Source organism: Lactuca virosa, chromosome 3 (assembly GCF_052849685.1).
Source record: "Lactuca virosa cultivar CGN04683 chromosome 3, Lactuca_virosa_CGN04683_v6, whole genome shotgun sequence".
Taxonomy (NCBI): Eukaryota; Viridiplantae; Streptophyta; class Magnoliopsida; order Asterales; family Asteraceae; genus Lactuca; species Lactuca virosa.
In genome coordinates, this window is record NC_136428.1 from 40104415 (window position 1) to 40122161 (window position 17747).

At 38.9% G+C, this 17747-nt stretch overlaps 1 protein-coding gene across 1 annotated transcript; it reads left to right on the top strand.

Annotated features, from left to right (window-relative positions):
• The first annotated feature begins 7834 nt into the window (after positions 1–7834).
• LOC145163431 (uncharacterized) lies at positions 7835–12444 on the top strand. The gene is made up of 3 exons (XM_079082271.1): positions 7835–7855; positions 8586–9147; positions 12365–12444. Exons 1-3 carry the CDS (start codon positions 7835–7837, stop codon positions 12442–12444), a joined length of 663 nt encoding a protein of 220 aa, XP_078938397.1.
• Positions 12445–17747: the final 5303 nt, after the last annotated feature.

Genomic DNA, 17747 nt, shown 5'->3' on the forward strand with positions numbered 1-17747 from the left:
TATTTATTTAGTTATATTTTTAGGGATCACTGAGTGACTCGCCGAGTTGGATGCCCAACTCGTCGAGTAGAGACGGGTTGGCCACGTGGGTTTAATGACCAACTCGATGAGTCAGAGAGCCGACTCGCCGAGTTGGCGTTGTGTGAGGAAACCCTAAATCTCCAGGTTTGTGTCCTATTTAAAGGGCCTTAAGCCCTCATTTCCGCCTCACCAGCCACCCTATTCCCCTGTATGAAACCCTAATCGTGTTAGTGAGCTAAGAGAGAAAGAGAGAGGCTAATCTTGTGGTTTTAGTGCACTTTTGGAGGAGAAGTGAGGTGCAACAAAGCTTGGATCAAGAGGAGGCTTTTGGATCCAGAGATTCTTCAGAGATTTGCTTCAGTTGGAGGTAAAAAGATGCTAATGTGATCATTTCCTTATGAGATCTTGGTTTAGGGATTTTCTAGGGTTTTCTCCCATCCATATTGTGCCATTGAGTCATTTGAGCATGGTTTGAGGTTGGAACGTCAGATCTGGACTGTAGGAGGCCTTGTGAGTCCAAAGACCCAAGCTTTATTGAGCTAGAGGCAAGCTCTTGTGCATCTAACCCTTGTTGGAGCTTGTATTGGCATTATGAGCCTAATATTGCCATGCATGGAGGTAAAAAGATGCTAATGTGATCATTTCCTTATGAGATATTGGTTTAGCGAGTTTCTAGGGTTTTCTCCCATCTATATTGTGCCATTGAGTCATTTGAGCATGGTTTGAGGTTGGAACCTCAGATCTGGACTGTAGGAGGCCTTGTGAGTCCAAAGACTAGAGCTTTATTGAGCTAGAGGCAAGCTCTTGTGCATCTAACCCTTGTTGGAGCTTGTATTAGCATTATGAGCCTAATATGCCATGCATGAACGTAAAGCTTGCAACTTTACGTGACATTCGAGCCTTGGGATGCTAGATCTAGAGTTTGGAGTGGTAGATCTGCTTTTGAACGTCTGAATGAGAATATAACCCGAATGGACTCGCCGAGTCAATGAGCTGACTCGACGAGTCGGCTAGGGTTTTCCCCGATGAGTCTGGACATGAGTAACTCGGCGAGTTGATGAGACAACTCGACAAGTTAGGTCTGGTTTTCGCGACTTTTCTGAAGGAACAAGGGGACTCGGCGGGTCACATAGGTGCACTCGACGAGTCGGGTCAATATGAACTATTGACTCAAGTTTTGACTTCTGTTGACTTTAGGGTTTGGTCAAGACATGGATTATTGAGCCCATGGAGGGGTAGAATGGTCTTTTACCCATTCCAAGAGTTAGAGAGAGAGAATAGCCTTTAGTTATTTAGAGTTGTGATTGAAGTGTTAATTAGAGATAATTATCGTATGTGTTAGGCGGAGGCTAGATCGGTGTTTCCTGTACGAGATTCATTTGCTTGCTTACGAGGTGAGTCTTCTCACTATACTTACTTTGAGGGGTAATTTGTGTGACCGGAGGGTCTTGTATGCTATTATTGAGTATTGTGATATCATGCATTATGTATTTGTGATTTATGTTGTGTATTATTCTGAGCTTACCGAGTTAGGACCGGAGGGTCCACCCGGGTTGTGGGACCGGAGGGTCCCACTAAGACACATTGACCGGAGGGTCTTATTATTTCCATGAGAGGCTAATGAGATATGTGTGGTATTTTGGGGAGCTCACTAAGCTTCGTGCTTACTGAGTTATGTGATATGTGTTTCAGGTACTTCTTAGGATCGCGGGAAGGTGCCGACTTGATTGTACACACACTTGAGATGGAGTTTATGTTTTGTGGATCTTGGATTTTATCAAAACGATTTATGATATTTGTGTTTTGACAATTTGACACTTGTGGTTTTTGGAATGTGATAATGAGAATTATTTGTTTTAAAAACGAAAAATTTGTTTGAAAATTTACGGTGTTACACAAAGGAATCTTCTACGAATATTCTCCAACAATTCAATAATGGAATTAGGGGCCTTAAATATCAAAAAATAAAACAGAGGCATGCTGCCAATAACCGACTTAACCAAAGTCAATTTTCCTCCAAAAGAGAGGGTCTTGGATTTCCAACCTGAAAGCTTACCTTGGACCCTATCAATAACTCGTTTCCAATTTCATTTGAGATTCATGTTATCCCCAACGGGAACCCCAAGATAGATAAATGGGAGACTGGCAGCCTCACACCCCATAATATTGGCGCAACTAACAACATCATAATTGGCAATTCCCATCCCATAAACCTTTGAGTTGTGAAAGCTAACATTTAAACCAAACACCACATGAAAACGTTTAAGGATTCTAGAAAGGTTATTGAAGTTTGAGAGGGACGAGTCACCCACATATAAAACATCATCCGCGTAAAACAAATGAGAGATGGAGGGAAAGTTGTTTGGAAAAGTAATACCCGAATATAAGGAATTTTGGACCGCCGATCGCATAGCGACATTAAGACCTTCCATAGCAATAATGAAGAGAAAAGGTGATAGGGGATCACCTTGACAAATACCTTTAGTAATGGGGAATTCATTTGTAGGAACACCGTTGATGAGAATGGACGCCCTAGAAGAAGCAAGGCAACCACGGATCAAAAAACTCCATCTATTTCCAAAGCCCATTTGATACATCACCAATCCAAATAATTCCAATTTATGGAATCGAAGTATTTATCAAAATATACTTTAAAAAGTAAGGTGCCTTTTTTAGAGTGTTTGGCCCAGCTGCATATTTCGTTTAAGATCATGGGACCATCCAAAATGTTACGACCTTCAATGAAGCCCGTTTTCACTTCATCAATCACATTTCCTATCACGCGCTTTATTCTGGCAGCAAGGATCTTGGCGATAATCTTATGAAGGATGCAAATCAAGCTAATGGGTCGATAGTCATTGAGGGTAAGTGGATCCTTCACCTTAGGAACGAGAGTGATAAAAGAGGCGTTGCAACCTCTAGCTATTCTGCCACCGGCTTCGAAGTACTTAACAAAGTTCATTATGTCATCCTTCATCATGCCCCAATATCGTTTGAAAAATTTAAAAGAATAACCGTCCGTCCCTAGCGCCTTTTCACCCCCACAACTCCAAATAACATCTTTAACCTCTTCCATAGTGAAGTCTTGTTCCATGAATTGAGAATCAACCGGATTTAGTTTTTTGAAATTTTCATTCAGAAGAAGAGGCCGAACAGTATGGGACTCATGAAACTTCTCACTAAAAAATCTACAAGTTTCCTCCTTGATGGTATTAGCATCTGTAACCCAAGAACAGTTCACCATTAAGCCATGAATACTACATCTCCTGTATAATATCTTCAACGAGCTATGAAAAAATTTAGAGTTCTCGTCGCCATCAACGAGCCACTTAACTTTAGCCTTTTGCTGTAAATCAAGTTTAGCAAGCTTTTCTAATTCCAAAATCTTATGCCGATAATCTCTTAGAGATTTAATCTCCTGATCCGAAAGGAGCCTCGTCTCGGCAGCCATATCAAGGTTATTAACCTTTGTTTTGAGGTCATGGAGGATCTTATTTTCCTTTTCGAACTCCACCCTTCTTTAGTCTTTGATGACAATTTTGACCGTCTTCAAATTTCGAAGGAGGAGCTTGTCAGGTCACCCACCTCCCCTGAAATCAGACCAAACCTTGACAACCACATCATCAATACATGCACGGAGAAGCCATGAGTTGTAGAAACGAAATGGGGGAGGCCCAAAGTCAATGTAGTTGGTTTGAAGAATGACATGAGAGTGATCCGAAAATTCCCTGGGGAGCGCAAGAGTAGAGGCAGAGGGAAAAGAATTCATGAAGTTGGGGCGCACAAGCACCCGATCTAATTTACTCAGTTTAAACCCGTTATCGCAGAAGTAGGTAAATCGTCTACCCCCATATTAAGGTCAAGAAGGCTCGCCTCATGAATAAACTTATTAAAGGCAGCGGCAGTATAAGGGCAGAAGATTGAATTGAATCTTTCATCCGGTTTACGAACCACATTAAAATCTCCAAAGATCACCCAAGTAAATCATCCCACGTCAACTTAAGTAAATCATCCCACATCAAATTTTTTTCTCCCAAATCTTAAGGGGCGTAAACATCAACAACAATAGTTTCACCTATAATACCATTACAGTACCCCACAATAGCGAGAAAATGACGGTTCTTGATGCTAGCAATTTATGTAAGAAATTATTATCCCAAAAACTAACCACTCCCCCAGAAAAATCGGAGGACCCCATCCACTCAAAATCAAAATCACTTGATCCCCAACATTGCTCGATTACAGAACTGGAAACAATTGTGACCCTAGTTTCCTGAATACCAAAAAAGATTAACTTGTGCTCTCTTCTCATCCGCTTCACCCAATCAAGTTTGTGGGAATTACCCACACCCCTAATGTTGAGAGACATCAAATTCATTGAACAATCATTTTACCTCCATGACCGTAGTAGGCCCTCTCAAAGGCATTGTTCCCTTCTGCAATTTGAAAACCCAATTGATTCCCAACTTCGATAATGCGATCATGTTCGGAGATGGAAAAGGAAGAAGCCTCCTTGCCGATATCATGTTCATCCATAAGAGGGGGACGAGCGTCTTTGTTAAGATCAATAGAATGTGAGGAAGATGGGAGGGGATTGTGCGAATTCTGGATATCCTTAATACTGAATTCTTTGGGGATTTTTTTTCTTTGTACGATGCCGTTTGAAAGTAGAACCACCCAACTGAAAATCTGGGCTACTAGTTTCCCTCCTGGACCCAGGACCCAAAATAGGCCCAACCGAAGCAATAGGAATGGGAGAAGAGACATTTGGGACCACATGTATTCCATCATCTAAATAAACCCCATTGACGTAAACATGTACATGGGAAGGAGATGCTTTAATATCGTTCCCATGCGAGGCCGAATTCCCATGCAACTCCTCCTCTCCCCTAGTAAACGACGAATCAACACCCATCGATGGTTCATCTTCCGCCACCGCTTCAGTCAGAATTTCACCCTCCTCCAGCCCCATGTTAACGGAAGAATCTCCGTCACTTGAATCATCGTCATCCCCAATTTCCGACTCAGATTGATAATTATGGTTAAAAGGTTTGAATGGAAACCACTCATCATCCAACTCGGTGACACCAATTGAGTAATTAACTCCTCCGACATTAACCATGACTTCATCGTTAATTTTTCGCCTTGATGCGGACAGAACACAAACCTTCCCATGCGAGACATCTGCAGAGTTCCAAAAGGGGGGGAGCTTTAACAAGGATTTTACCAAAATTACCAGCTATCATGCTAAATATCTCCTCTCCCCAAGCTTCAACAGGGACCCCCGTGATTTTTAGCCAAGCAATCCGTTCAAAACGGAGAGGTGATTTACCGGCAACTTCTAACCCCATGAACCACTTCATCCAAATGCTTTTATTCGCCCTAAACATCTCAGCCGCCTTATTGGATTTAAACTTCATGATAACATACATACCACCAAGGTATTTGATATCTTCCACCTAGAAACCCTTCATGTTAATCAGCGAGGGGAAGTTACAGAGAATATCAAAGCTTCGAACATTCCCCACCAACACCTCTTTACCAATCCAATCCAAGATTTTATCACATTTGTTTAGGTTAATTACCAAAGACATAGGCGACTTCTCCTCACTCTGTAACGACCCTTTCAGCACATCAGCAAATGATTTGTTATCCCTCGGCCTGAAAACAGAGTGAGAGGTAAGGTTCTTTTGCCCATACGGGGCCGCAACTTTACCAGCCGACGACGGAGGTTTCCGAGGGTGCTTGGAGACGTTAGCCCTAATCTTCTTCCCCCACATTGTTACACCGTTCAGCGCCGCTTCCATCGCAATAATATTGTTTACTCTTCGATACTTGACAAACGCAAAATAAGAGCCACCTGCATCCCTCCTACCCGCCAGATACACGTCTGCCAAGTCTCCAAGTTTCGCGCATGGTTTCCAAATCTCGGATTTCCTGATTCCACCTGGAATATTAGTTACATAAAAGGAAGTGATGTCCTCAAGCTCTCCGACAACGATGTTCTTACGCCGCCTTACTTCAACCCATTCGCTTTCATTTCCGGCCATTCCGATTCCACTCGTCAGAAATAACGTATGTTTTGTCATTTGATTGATTTGTTTGGAAATAGCTTATTCATACGATCACTTTGCATAGAAGAAATGTGGTGGTTTCAATATCTGAGCCCCTCGTTTTTTAAGCTGGCATTGATGGGATTTTCTCGATAGAGGCTCTCCAAATGAGACATTAGATCTTTAAGGGTATCCAACTATACCATTGCATCTGATTGGGTTCTGTGATAAATTTTCTCATCAATTATTGAAACACCCCACAATACACACTAATTTAATTAATCAATTTCAAACAATTTTCAATGTTTTTGAACTTGCATTTTTTTGAACTGCTAACACACATTAAATCCTACTCTTAAACTACTCCATTGTACACAACGAGATTTGAACCCTTAATCCCTTAGGGGAGGGACACCTCTCTAGCACATTGGTACCACTAGGCCAAATGCCATTTGGTCTTAACTTGGAGATAAATGTCAAGTATTAAAATGTCAAATCATACGAATGTATAGCATGTTGAACAAGAGATACTAGTTTAAGTAAGCAATATTTCATACCTTAACACCCTGTTCCCGAGTTCAACTTAACGAGAGAAAATAAAGGAAATGAGAAAAAATAAAAGAAATTGGTGTTCCCGAGTTTCATTAAAGGAAAGAAATGGAGGAAAATGGAAGGATCACTTTCCCTCCTAACTTTCCTTCCGATTTGAAAGGATTTGGAATGTTCCTTCCACTTCTCTCCAACTCATTTTTCCTTTCATTTCTCTTCTTTTCTCTCCTGATTTTTTTTTCTTTTTTTTTTCTCAACATTCAATGTCACTAAAAAGCAACGACCAACCTGAACACACATAATACCATCCACATTGGTTTTGCAAGTGGTCTTGCAAATGGGGACCATTTTAAAAAAAAATGTTAGTATTATATTGATGTGGGGTTAAATTTCAAAGTTGACGTGTTATGTTTGAATGACCATCGGCATTGCATCGGTGTGGATGACCTAAAATTAGTAGGTTAAGTTTGGAAAGCCTAGTGACTTAATTTTAGGATTTGACATTATGTGTATAGAATATTAATGAGCATAAGATTTACATATAATTGTAACCAACCCATACCTCAACAATGTTGACTTCGAAAAAGAAACACCTTATGCTTTTCAAAGTTGACTTTGAAAAGGCTTACGACTCCCTTTCGTGAGATTATTTATTGGAAATTATGGATATTATTAGGGATGAGCGTAGGCGAGTATCCGCCCTAATTATCTGGAACCAGAACTAATGGTTCCTAAAATGTTGGAACCGGAACCGAAACCGGCTGGTAGCGGTTCCAGTACCAGGTACTCGGTTCGTTAAATTTGTTGAATTTTTAAAACTTATAAAAGTATATCTATTGTAAACTTACAAAAAGTTAATGATAACATTAATATGTAATTCGCTACGTATTAAAAATAAGGATTAGAAAATATCAGTAGCTTGAATAATATGACAAAAAAATATGTGTATGTTTCTTAAAACCTTTAACGGTTCAAAATAATTTACTCAAAGTTCTAGAATTTTAAATGATGTAATTCAATATAACGTATAAAGTGTGTGATTGTGATATATATATATATATATATATATATATATATATATATATATATATATATATATATATATATATATATATATATATATATCGGTTCCGGTGCGTACCCAACATGTAGCGGTTCTATAAAAATAAGAACCGGAACCGGAACCGCTTTAGGCGGTTTGCGATTCCGAAATGGCGGTTCCGGTTCCGAAAGTAGGTACCAAATTCCACTGCTCATCCCTAGATATTATGGGTTTTAGGAGTAAGTGGTGTAGTTGGATTAGTGTTGCTCTTGTTTCTGCTCAGGCTTCGGTTCTGGTTAATGGCTCGCCTACATATGAGTTTGATATCCATATAGGTCTTTATTAGAGGGGTCCTCTTTCTACATTCTTGTTTATTCTTGCAATGGAGGGTCTCCATGTTGCTCTGTTCCAGGCTGAAGAGAATAGGGTGTTTTTAGGTTTTGATGTTGGTTCAAATCTTGTTCATATTTCTCATCTTTTTTTATGCGGATGATGCAGTTTTTCCTTGTGGATAGGACCTAGAGAATGTTAGAAGGACCATTCGTATTCTAAGATGTTTCTTTTTTGCCTTTGGTTTGCATATTAATCTCATAAAATGCAAGTTGATTGGTGTTGGAGTTCCTAGTCCTCAAGTCGAAGCTGCAACTATTATGATTGGCTGTGCTTCCATTCGGCTTCCTTTTGTTCACTTGGGTCAGATTATATGCCAAAATATGTCCATAATTGATTCTTGGTCTTCAATTGTTGAGACGTTCAAGTCTAAGCTTTCTTCTTGGAAAGCTAAGACTTTGTCGATTTAGGGTAGACTCACTTTGCTTAAAGCAATGTTGGGCAGTATTGGTACTTATTGTATGTCCATTTTCCTAGTTCCAATGGAGGTCATAAAATTACTTGAATCTTTGTGAGCTTCTTTCTTTTAGGGAAAAGATTCGGGGGATAAAAAATTGCATCGGGTTAGGTGGGATAAAGTTATGGCTAGTAAAGAAGAAGGTGGGTTGGGAGTCGGTAGCCTTTTTGCTTTGAACTGGTCTTTGGTTTTTAAATGGAGATGGCGTTATTTTCATTGTTCGGAGTCAATATGGGTGAAGGTTGTTGATTCTATTCATGGTTTCGGTCCCACTTCTGCTAGGAGTTCAGTTTCTTCTTCTTTATTGCCTTGGGCTGGAGTTATCAAGGTGGTTGATAAGTTGAAGGCTAAAGGGTTGGATTTGATTCCTTTTTGTCCTATTCGAGTTCATGATGGGAAGACTATTCATTTTTGGTTGGATGTTTGGTCGGGAGATAACTCCTTAGCATGTACTTTCCATCGTATATATGCCCTTGATTTATGCAAGGATGTTACAGTTAATGACAAATTGGATGTGGATGTTTTTACTTCTTCACTTCGCAGGTTACCTAGAGGAGGCATGGAAGATACGCAATGGAATTATCTTTTATCAGTTCTTAGTCTGGTTAGTATATCTCCTTCTCCTAATTGGCTTGGTTGGTCCTTGGAGCCGTCTAATGAGTACACATTTTCTTCGGCCCGGTCTTTTTATGATGATGGTTATTTGATGTGTGGAGATATATCTACGAGATGGAATTCTTGGGTTCCTATAAAAGTTAATGTTTTGATGTGGAGAATCAGACTACAAAGAATCTCGACGAGAGAGAACTTATCAGCTGTCACACCCCAAAACCGGAACGGCAGAAACGTTCTGGGGTGGAGGACGTCATGTCAAGTATCACAACACATGCAGTATAGTAATCAAAGTACAACAACCACTGCATTAATAGTATAAGTTTTTACATAGGTTACATTTAGCAACAACATCAAAAGTAGATATAGAGAATAACATAAGATGCAGCTCGGTACAAGGCTGACTTCGCAAAAGCTCCCGGAGTGTACCTGTCTACTGACGACCTGAGAATACAAGTTATTTTGAAAGAGAGGATCAACATTTTATTGCTGGTGAGTTCATGAGTATTTTAATGACATTGATAATAATACATGTTTTTCCCCAAAATAATCTCATTAGATGATGGTGATAAAAGTTTATAAAGTATTTGAATTCCTTCCAGAAAATCCTATATTTTCTATTAAAAGTAGTCTTCTACCAAGACTCGACTGTTTCATGTTTAAAAGAATGAGTCTCTTTACTAAAAGCAGTCTTCTACCAAGACCCGACTGTTTTGTGTTTAAAGAGCATTTTTCCCAATGTTACTATCATTATCAAAATATAGTTTTACATTATCGTTTTATGTCAAAAACGTTCTAAGTTTAATGTATTAGGGAAAATATTATAGTACCGTAGTTTTATATGTAGAAACTACCGTGGTACTAATTACCTTAAGGTCATGAATTATAAGGTAAATGTGAAGATACTCATAACCATACTGACTGACGGATCTAAACACGACGACCTGCTGGCGTCGAAATAAATGTGACATTTGTCATCCCTTGGCTTGGTCGGCCGGGACTGTAGCTAGCAGTCAGGATGTGGGATGGTCTGTCCCGTATAGATCTATACACACAATGCCCGCTCTCCCTCCAGGAGACTCTGGTTACCAACTCGACAACGGTGAAATCCACGTCATGAGGATGTATCTCGTGTTTTGATTGCTATATACGTTTCTTTTTACTAAAAGTACATGTTTTAGAATATTGATATAGCTAGTTTCTCCTCATAAGAGTTATTATTGGTTCCTAAACTATACTTATTTTAGTTTACTTGAGAGGTTATCTAGGTACCTTTGCTACCCAAAGGCGCTGAACTGGAGTAAGAGTTTTAATATCTAAACAGATATACATAATATATAACTAGGACTTCAACGACACTCGGACAAATAACTGGATACTCTAAGTCCACAACCAAACAAGGAACAGGAAATAAAGCGGGCTATCAGTCCTAAGTCCTTCAAACCCTACTTATATAACTATATCTATATAGACATGAATCTAACAAGAATATAAGTTTAAAAGACTTTGATAAAAGTTTAGTAATTTAAAAAGAGATTATAGTACTTTAAAAGAGATTTGAAAGTAATATATGAAAACCTTTAGCTGAATAAAACAGTTTAACATGCAAAAATCTATTTGATTGACAGTTATTAATCACATGTGATTGATATAATAACTTAATAGTTCAACTTGTATTCCCCCCCCCCCCCCCATAAAATCATTTAAAATCATTTCAAAGGTCGATTAAGGGGTATGAACTCACCTGTAGTGAGTGGTTTGGATGAAAGTGTTGGACAAGGTGCTAGGTGTCAAGTGAAGACTTGAACACACACAATGTTCCTATTTAACATATAAAGACATATATATATATATATATATATATATATATATATATATATATATATATATATATATATATATATATATATATATATATATGTATCTAATTAGTGATTATAACACTAATTAAGCAAGTATAAACACCCTAAAACGTGGAAAAACACTTTGGTTTAAGTGTTAGAAGGTCATAGGGTTGCATCAAAGGGTTGTAGGGCTTTGCTTTTGAGTTTACGGTCCAAGAGTAAACTCTCCATGAGTTTACGGCCTAGGTTTTACGGTCCTAGTGGGTTTACGGCCGTAAACCCATGATAACTCCTATCATTTCGTAGTTTAAGGTCCTTAGCTTATGCATGAAAGGTTCTAGTCCAATATCCAAGCCCTAGGAAGTAATGGTGGCATATATGCACCACCTAATGGTGTTTACGGTCCAAGGAGATTGCCTTGGCCGTAAACCCATGTGTTCTTGGGGATTCTTGGTGTTTTTCAATGGTTTAACAAGTAATCTAAGCACATAACTAGTAAAGAGGGGTGTACTTACTTATAGGAAGCTTGTAAGAGTGTTTAAGGTCCAAAAACACTAGTGTGTGTTCTTGGTGAAATGAAGAACACTTGGAGATCTATGAAAAAGAGAAGATTTCATGGATGAAATCATGTATAACTACTAGATGAAGTGTTGTATCAACAAATCAAGAGAAGAAACACTTACATTTTTGAAAGATTTGGAAGAAGATCTTATGATACTTGAGAGAGAATGTGGGTGTTCTTGAGCTTGGAAGTGAGAAAAGAGTAAGGAAAGGAGTAAACTCATGCTTTAAGCATGAGTTCACGGCCAAAGGGGAGTTCACGGCCCTAACCCCTCATGTTTGGCCGTAAACACCTCATTAAGGCATTAATTGTTTTATTTGTTACACAATAATCCTAGAAAATACTTCCTTTCATTTGTTCTCTCGAAGAATTAATATTAAAAATACTCAAACGGGCTTTAAACCGAGCTAAAAATTGAAAGAAATGAATTTGACTTTTAATTGAAGTGCCTGACTGTAGGGTTTGTACAAATGGAAATTTCGGGTTGTCACATCAGCTAGAGGCATGGAGATTGAGTCTATTTTATGCCCGGTTTGTTAATCTCAATTGGAGAGTATTTTTCATATTTTTATTAAGTGCTCGTCGCTCAAGGATATTTGGGTGCGTATTGCTACTTGGTGGAGAATTGACCTTCCAATGGAGCTTACGGTCATGGCTTTTATTTCTTGGGCAGATTCTATTGCGAGTTCTATCTCTATTTGCAAGGCCTTTGATGCGGTTGTTGTTACCACTTTCTAGTCTTTATGGAAGTTCCAGAATAATTTCGTTTTTGGATCGGCTTTACCCAAGTTATCAATCTTATTTGATGACATTATTATCAATTCTTATTTTTAGTTTCAAATATGTATAAGAAAGCTAAGATTCTGTGGTCGGGTTGGATTTTTGATCCTAATGTAGCTTGTAATTCTTTGTAATGTTTCCCTATCTTCTTGCTATTTTTTAATAAAATTCCGTCGTTCGAAAAAAAAAAGATATTGGGGACAAATGTTCATAAGGTATTAGAAAGGAAACAAAAGTGGTTTAATGTCAAACGAATCAACATAAAAAAATTTACTAAATTCAAAAAATTTACAACCAGTTAGACGAACCATGCTTTTTATGCCTTTAAATTACATGGCCCACATGTTTTGGGGTTTTGATCGCTTCGAACAAAAACCTCAAAACACCATTTAGCTCATCTAATTTAACTTAACAATTTTAATTTCAATTCTAACAACCTAATATTAGTTACTAACATTCAACTACTTTTTTAAAACCATAATTAACAACCTAGCTAAAATCATTAAAATGGTCGATTCAACAATTAAGGATATCATTACCTTTACCTTCAATTCAAGCTTCAAACTACTATTCATGATTTCTATATCGGTTTTTCTTCAATTATTTGAGCATAAAACACTTGAATCTATATCTAAATCATATTAGAACCTTATTTATATAATCAATTTTGAATCTAGATGGATCAAAAGGTTATCCACCATTGTTAGGGTTCAAAATATCCATCAAAGCTTTATGAATCCAAAATTGATGAGTAGGTTGTCTCCTTGACTATGATTTAAATGTAGAATAATGAAATATAAACTCAAACATATAAGATACCATTAAATCAATTCCTAAGTTATAGGTTTAGTGAATCAATGATTGCTTAATCCAATGTAGGGATCAAACCACTTATTTAAGCTTTATAATCATAAGTTGGGCCATCATAATGTATCAACTCCAATAGATTAGTGATCTAAAATTAAAATCTAATACAAAACACATGGAATCTAATAACATCACCATAAATTTGAGATAAACGAACCAAAAAGTGGTTAAACATTTATGGAGTTCCAATTCCATATCTATCATAAATAGGGTAAACAAAAGCTACATCAAGGTATTCACTATAAGAAGTTGTTGCTAGAGCTTTGAATGTGACTCAATTTCTCTCTAAAATTTTAATTCCACTTCAAAATTAAGCTTCCCTTTCTAATCATCAAGTCAAAACCATCCTAAATGGGAGAGGTTGGGGCTTATGATTCAGTCCCTTCATAACTAGTTTTCTTTATTTATCCTAATTTTAACTCTAACTTCATAACTAGTTTTCTTTCTCATTTCCAACCTAACTAACTTTCTTATTAGAAAAGTTAGTCCAAAACCTATTCGACCTTGTTAAATACAAGTTAATCATACATTTCCATAATTAGAAAGTTTGGTCCCTCGAAATTTTAAATTTTGATTCGACCCAAATTAACCTTCTATTTAATCTTGAACATTTAAATCTATTAGTTTTGTTTAATTTGAACATGTAACATCTTAAAAATTCAAGACATATTTTTTTTGTTTTTAGGTTAATAAATCGTTAATACATATCTTTCCCATAAAACCAAGGTAAACAAGTTTTAGCTAAACATCATCAAATCAGAGTAATTCACAAAATACGGAAACATGTGGTTTGTGCTCTGCAATCATCCCGAGCCATTCCATTTGAAAACCGGAGTACCTGAAACATAAACTAAAAACCGTAAGCACAAAGCTTAGTGAGTTCCCCAAAATACCACACAACATACAACCACAAATTATCATGCAACATAGATATAGTTGCCATGGGATCCCCTCATGGTCTTTATTTGATATGTCATGGGCTCCCCCATGGTCTTTACCTGGAATGCCATGGGCTCTCCCCATGGTCTGATATCTAAATGCCATGGGCTCCCCCTGTGGTCTTCCATGGAAGTATTACAGAGACAACTAGCATACCAAATAACATGTAATGGGCCGGCATTGGTGCCTTCGACCCATGGATATAGTGAGAAGACTCACCTCAGAGTCTGAAAGAATAGATGCATCGATCACTACTCTAAAAGCTAACTCTATCGGTCACCTATACAATTCACAGGAACCAAAATCTCAAACTATAAATTAAATTACCCAAAATGCCCTTAGGTCAAAAATGGTCAAACTCCTTGAAACATCCCAAAAATACAGTCCAAAAATTTCGTTTTAAAATCATTTAAGAAAACCATAATTCATCAAACATCACAATAAAGATCATAAGCCATGTATCTCAAATCATCATAACAAAATATTGTATCAAAATCATGTGTCAAAATATCAGAGTGAAAACATCCCAGGCTAAACAAATGGTGTGCACTGCAATCATCCCAAGTTCCTCTTTTGAAAACCAACATACCTGAAACCAAAACTAAAAACTGTAAGTACGAAGCTTAGTGAGTCTCCCCAATCTACCACATACCATACACATGTCACACAAACACATCGTGGGCCCCGCCCGACATCGAGCAAAGCTCAGTATACACATGATCATATCCACAATTACGTAAACATAATCACATAATCATAAACATATAAACATCACACTGGGCCTTGCCCACTACATCGGGCCCCGCCCGTTATCGGACCAAAGTCCGGTACACATATAACATATCATCAAGCATATAACATACACATAACATAAACATAACTTGGGCCTAGCCCACCACATCGGGCCCCACCCGACATCGAATCGAAGTCCAGCATCGGGCCTCGCCCGACATCGACCAAAGCTCGGTATACGTAAGCATATCAATATATACATATCAACATAAACACATACCATAAACATATAAACATTCATCGGGCCCCGCCCAGCATCGGACCGAAGTCCGAAAACATACAAATAGACACATGCAAGAATCACGAAGAAATCAAGAATACAAACATTCCTCAGGCTTACCCCGACATCGGATCAAAATCCGGAAAAGCATATAAACCTGCATCGGGCCCCGCCCGGTATCGGACCGTAGTCCGGAGCTACTACTAACTAAACGGGCCGAACTTGGTGCCTTAGACTCGTTCCTACTAGAAGAGGACTCACCTCACACTGTTGAAGTTCCGTATACAAAACCCTAGCTGTTGGATGACAGATTCCCGAATCTGTCAACATCGAAATAACACCCAATTAATAATTGGGTCCCAACACATATCCGTAAGTCCATGCTTGGGGTAAAAGACTACTTTACTCCTAACTTAGCTTGATTCAAGCCCAAGGCCCAATCCAAAGTCCCAAAAGTCTAATAATGAACCAAAGCCCAACATATGGCCCAATTTTCCAAATTGGGCCCAAATCCCTACATGGTCTTATGTTAAGGCCCAACCATTTATTCTGGCCCAAACAATTGGCAATCCAATGTTCCAATATCTCATAGTCCTCAAGGCCTAGTTATGTCCCATCTATGGCCCGTTTTTTCCCAATTGGGCCCAAGCCTGTCTAGTGGGCCTTATCCTGAAGCCCAATCCAAATATTCTAGTCCATTTACTTGTCCTTGGATGGCCCATCAATAGCCCAAACATCTAGGCCCACAGAAAAGGCCCAACTCAAACCCAACACAATTAGGGTTTTCACATGAAATGACGATTAGGGTTAAGTGTTTCTTACATGACCCATTAAAGACTTAACCCATTAAGTCCTTCACTCTACTAGGTCAACATACGATATAGTCGGGATTAATTCATGATTCCAATCCAATGGTCTAAACTTGCGGGTCCCGACAATTCCAAATTAACATATACAAAATTAGGGTATTCTAAACCCTATTTAGGGTTTTCAATCCAACCATATCCCAATTAGTCCATTTGCTAAGTTTTTAGGTCAATTAACTGTTAATTAAGTCGGGTACCACCCACTACCACCTCGGGTACTGGTGGTCAATGGCGGCTCACGGCGGCGGCCACCACCTCACGGTGGTGGCGGTGGGTTTTTCCGTTGATTAATCCGGCCAAACATGAATCATTCCACATAATCCCATCAAACCCACAAATAAACACAATAAACACACACACACACACAAAGCCACCCTTCACGATCGCTGGTGGAGGCAGAAAGCGGTGGCAGGGGGCGGAAGCCACCATGGTTGGCTGCCATGGTGGCTGCTTGCAACACACACATTCGACTGGACATGGTTCCTTTGCCACTCTAAGCTGAGCATGCACCGAACACACCGTGACACGCACTTCGCCGCCACCCTTACGGTGGCAGATAGCAGCTGAAGGACTCAACGAAAGGAAAACTGTCCGGAGCAACGATGGCGACGAGGCTTGGGAAAATGACGAAAAAAGGGAAGAGAATACATTACACGAACTCGCCGGTCTTCACCGCCACCGGCGGCAGCAGTATGCGAGGTTTGGCTTCGAGTTCCGGCTTCTCACTACGTCTCCGGTAGCAAAGAATGCTATGGCGGTGACCCTATCTGATCGGAACAGTGAACAAATGGAGAGGTGGTGGCGGCTGGTCATCGCGCATGGCAGCTGGAAAATAGTCTCTTAGATTTAGGGTTGAAGATGCGATGTGGGGGTGGACATCGGGTTAAGTCCCGTACCCATTCAAATTTAACTCCTTTATCCATTATTAGCCCCTCCCCACAATATGGTTTGAAATTAAATCCAAAACTTACACTTTAGCCCCTGCCTCCATAAAGTCTTTCATAATAAGTCCATAATTTACCAAATCCACCGTAACTTTTGAAATCCTTTTCAAAATAGACCCTTAACTTACTAAACATCCCTCGACCTTCCAAAATCTTTACAAATTAATTCGGAAGTTACATTTTAACCCCCAAACTTCCAATTATCACTTTTTAACTCCTGAAGACCAACACCTTGCTAAATTATTCCACATTTAAGGCTACTACTCATTTAAATTTTTATCTATTTATTTATTTAATAAACGGGATGTTACAACTCTCCCCCACTTCAATTAGATTTCGTCCTCGAAATCATTCCTTATAATTCCTTATATGCCCTACAACTTGATCGACATGGCCACAATCTCGAGCATAACCCCAGCCTTCCCTAGGAAAATAAAGCCAACCCTCACAGGGTTCTAAAATCCGAAGATGCACGAATTCTTGGCGTTATTATCACATTACTCAATCTGGAATTCGAAGTCTCGATATGGTATGACTCTCTGATCGACCACCCATATATAATCATTATAGCTGAATCCCGTTGTGGTTGACTTAGCATTAATCAGCAATCTGTTACTCTAACCATAGATGAAATCCTAAAATACCATTTCTGCTTGAGACTCGAAACTATCTGAAGCACTGATCTGCCTGAAACACTGAACTGCCTGAAACAGCATGTTGCCACATGGCTGCTTTCCAAAAGCCACCGAGACCTCCCTAGTCTCAATTCATTCACCAGTCATTTGAAATACTGGGTTCCGGTACGGTCG

Coding starts and splice junctions, on each gene's coding strand:
- LOC145163431 (XM_079082271.1), top strand. CDS start 7,835: ATGGCGGTTCCGGTTCCGAAA. Junction 7,856..8,585: donor TGGCGGTTCCGGTTCCGAAA/GTAGGTACCAAA, acceptor TCTTTCTTTTAG/GGAAAAGATTCGGGGGATAA. Junction 9,148..12,364: donor TCCTTCTCCTAATTGGCTTG/GTTGGTCCTTGG, acceptor TCTTATTTTTAG/TTTCAAATATGTATAAGAAA.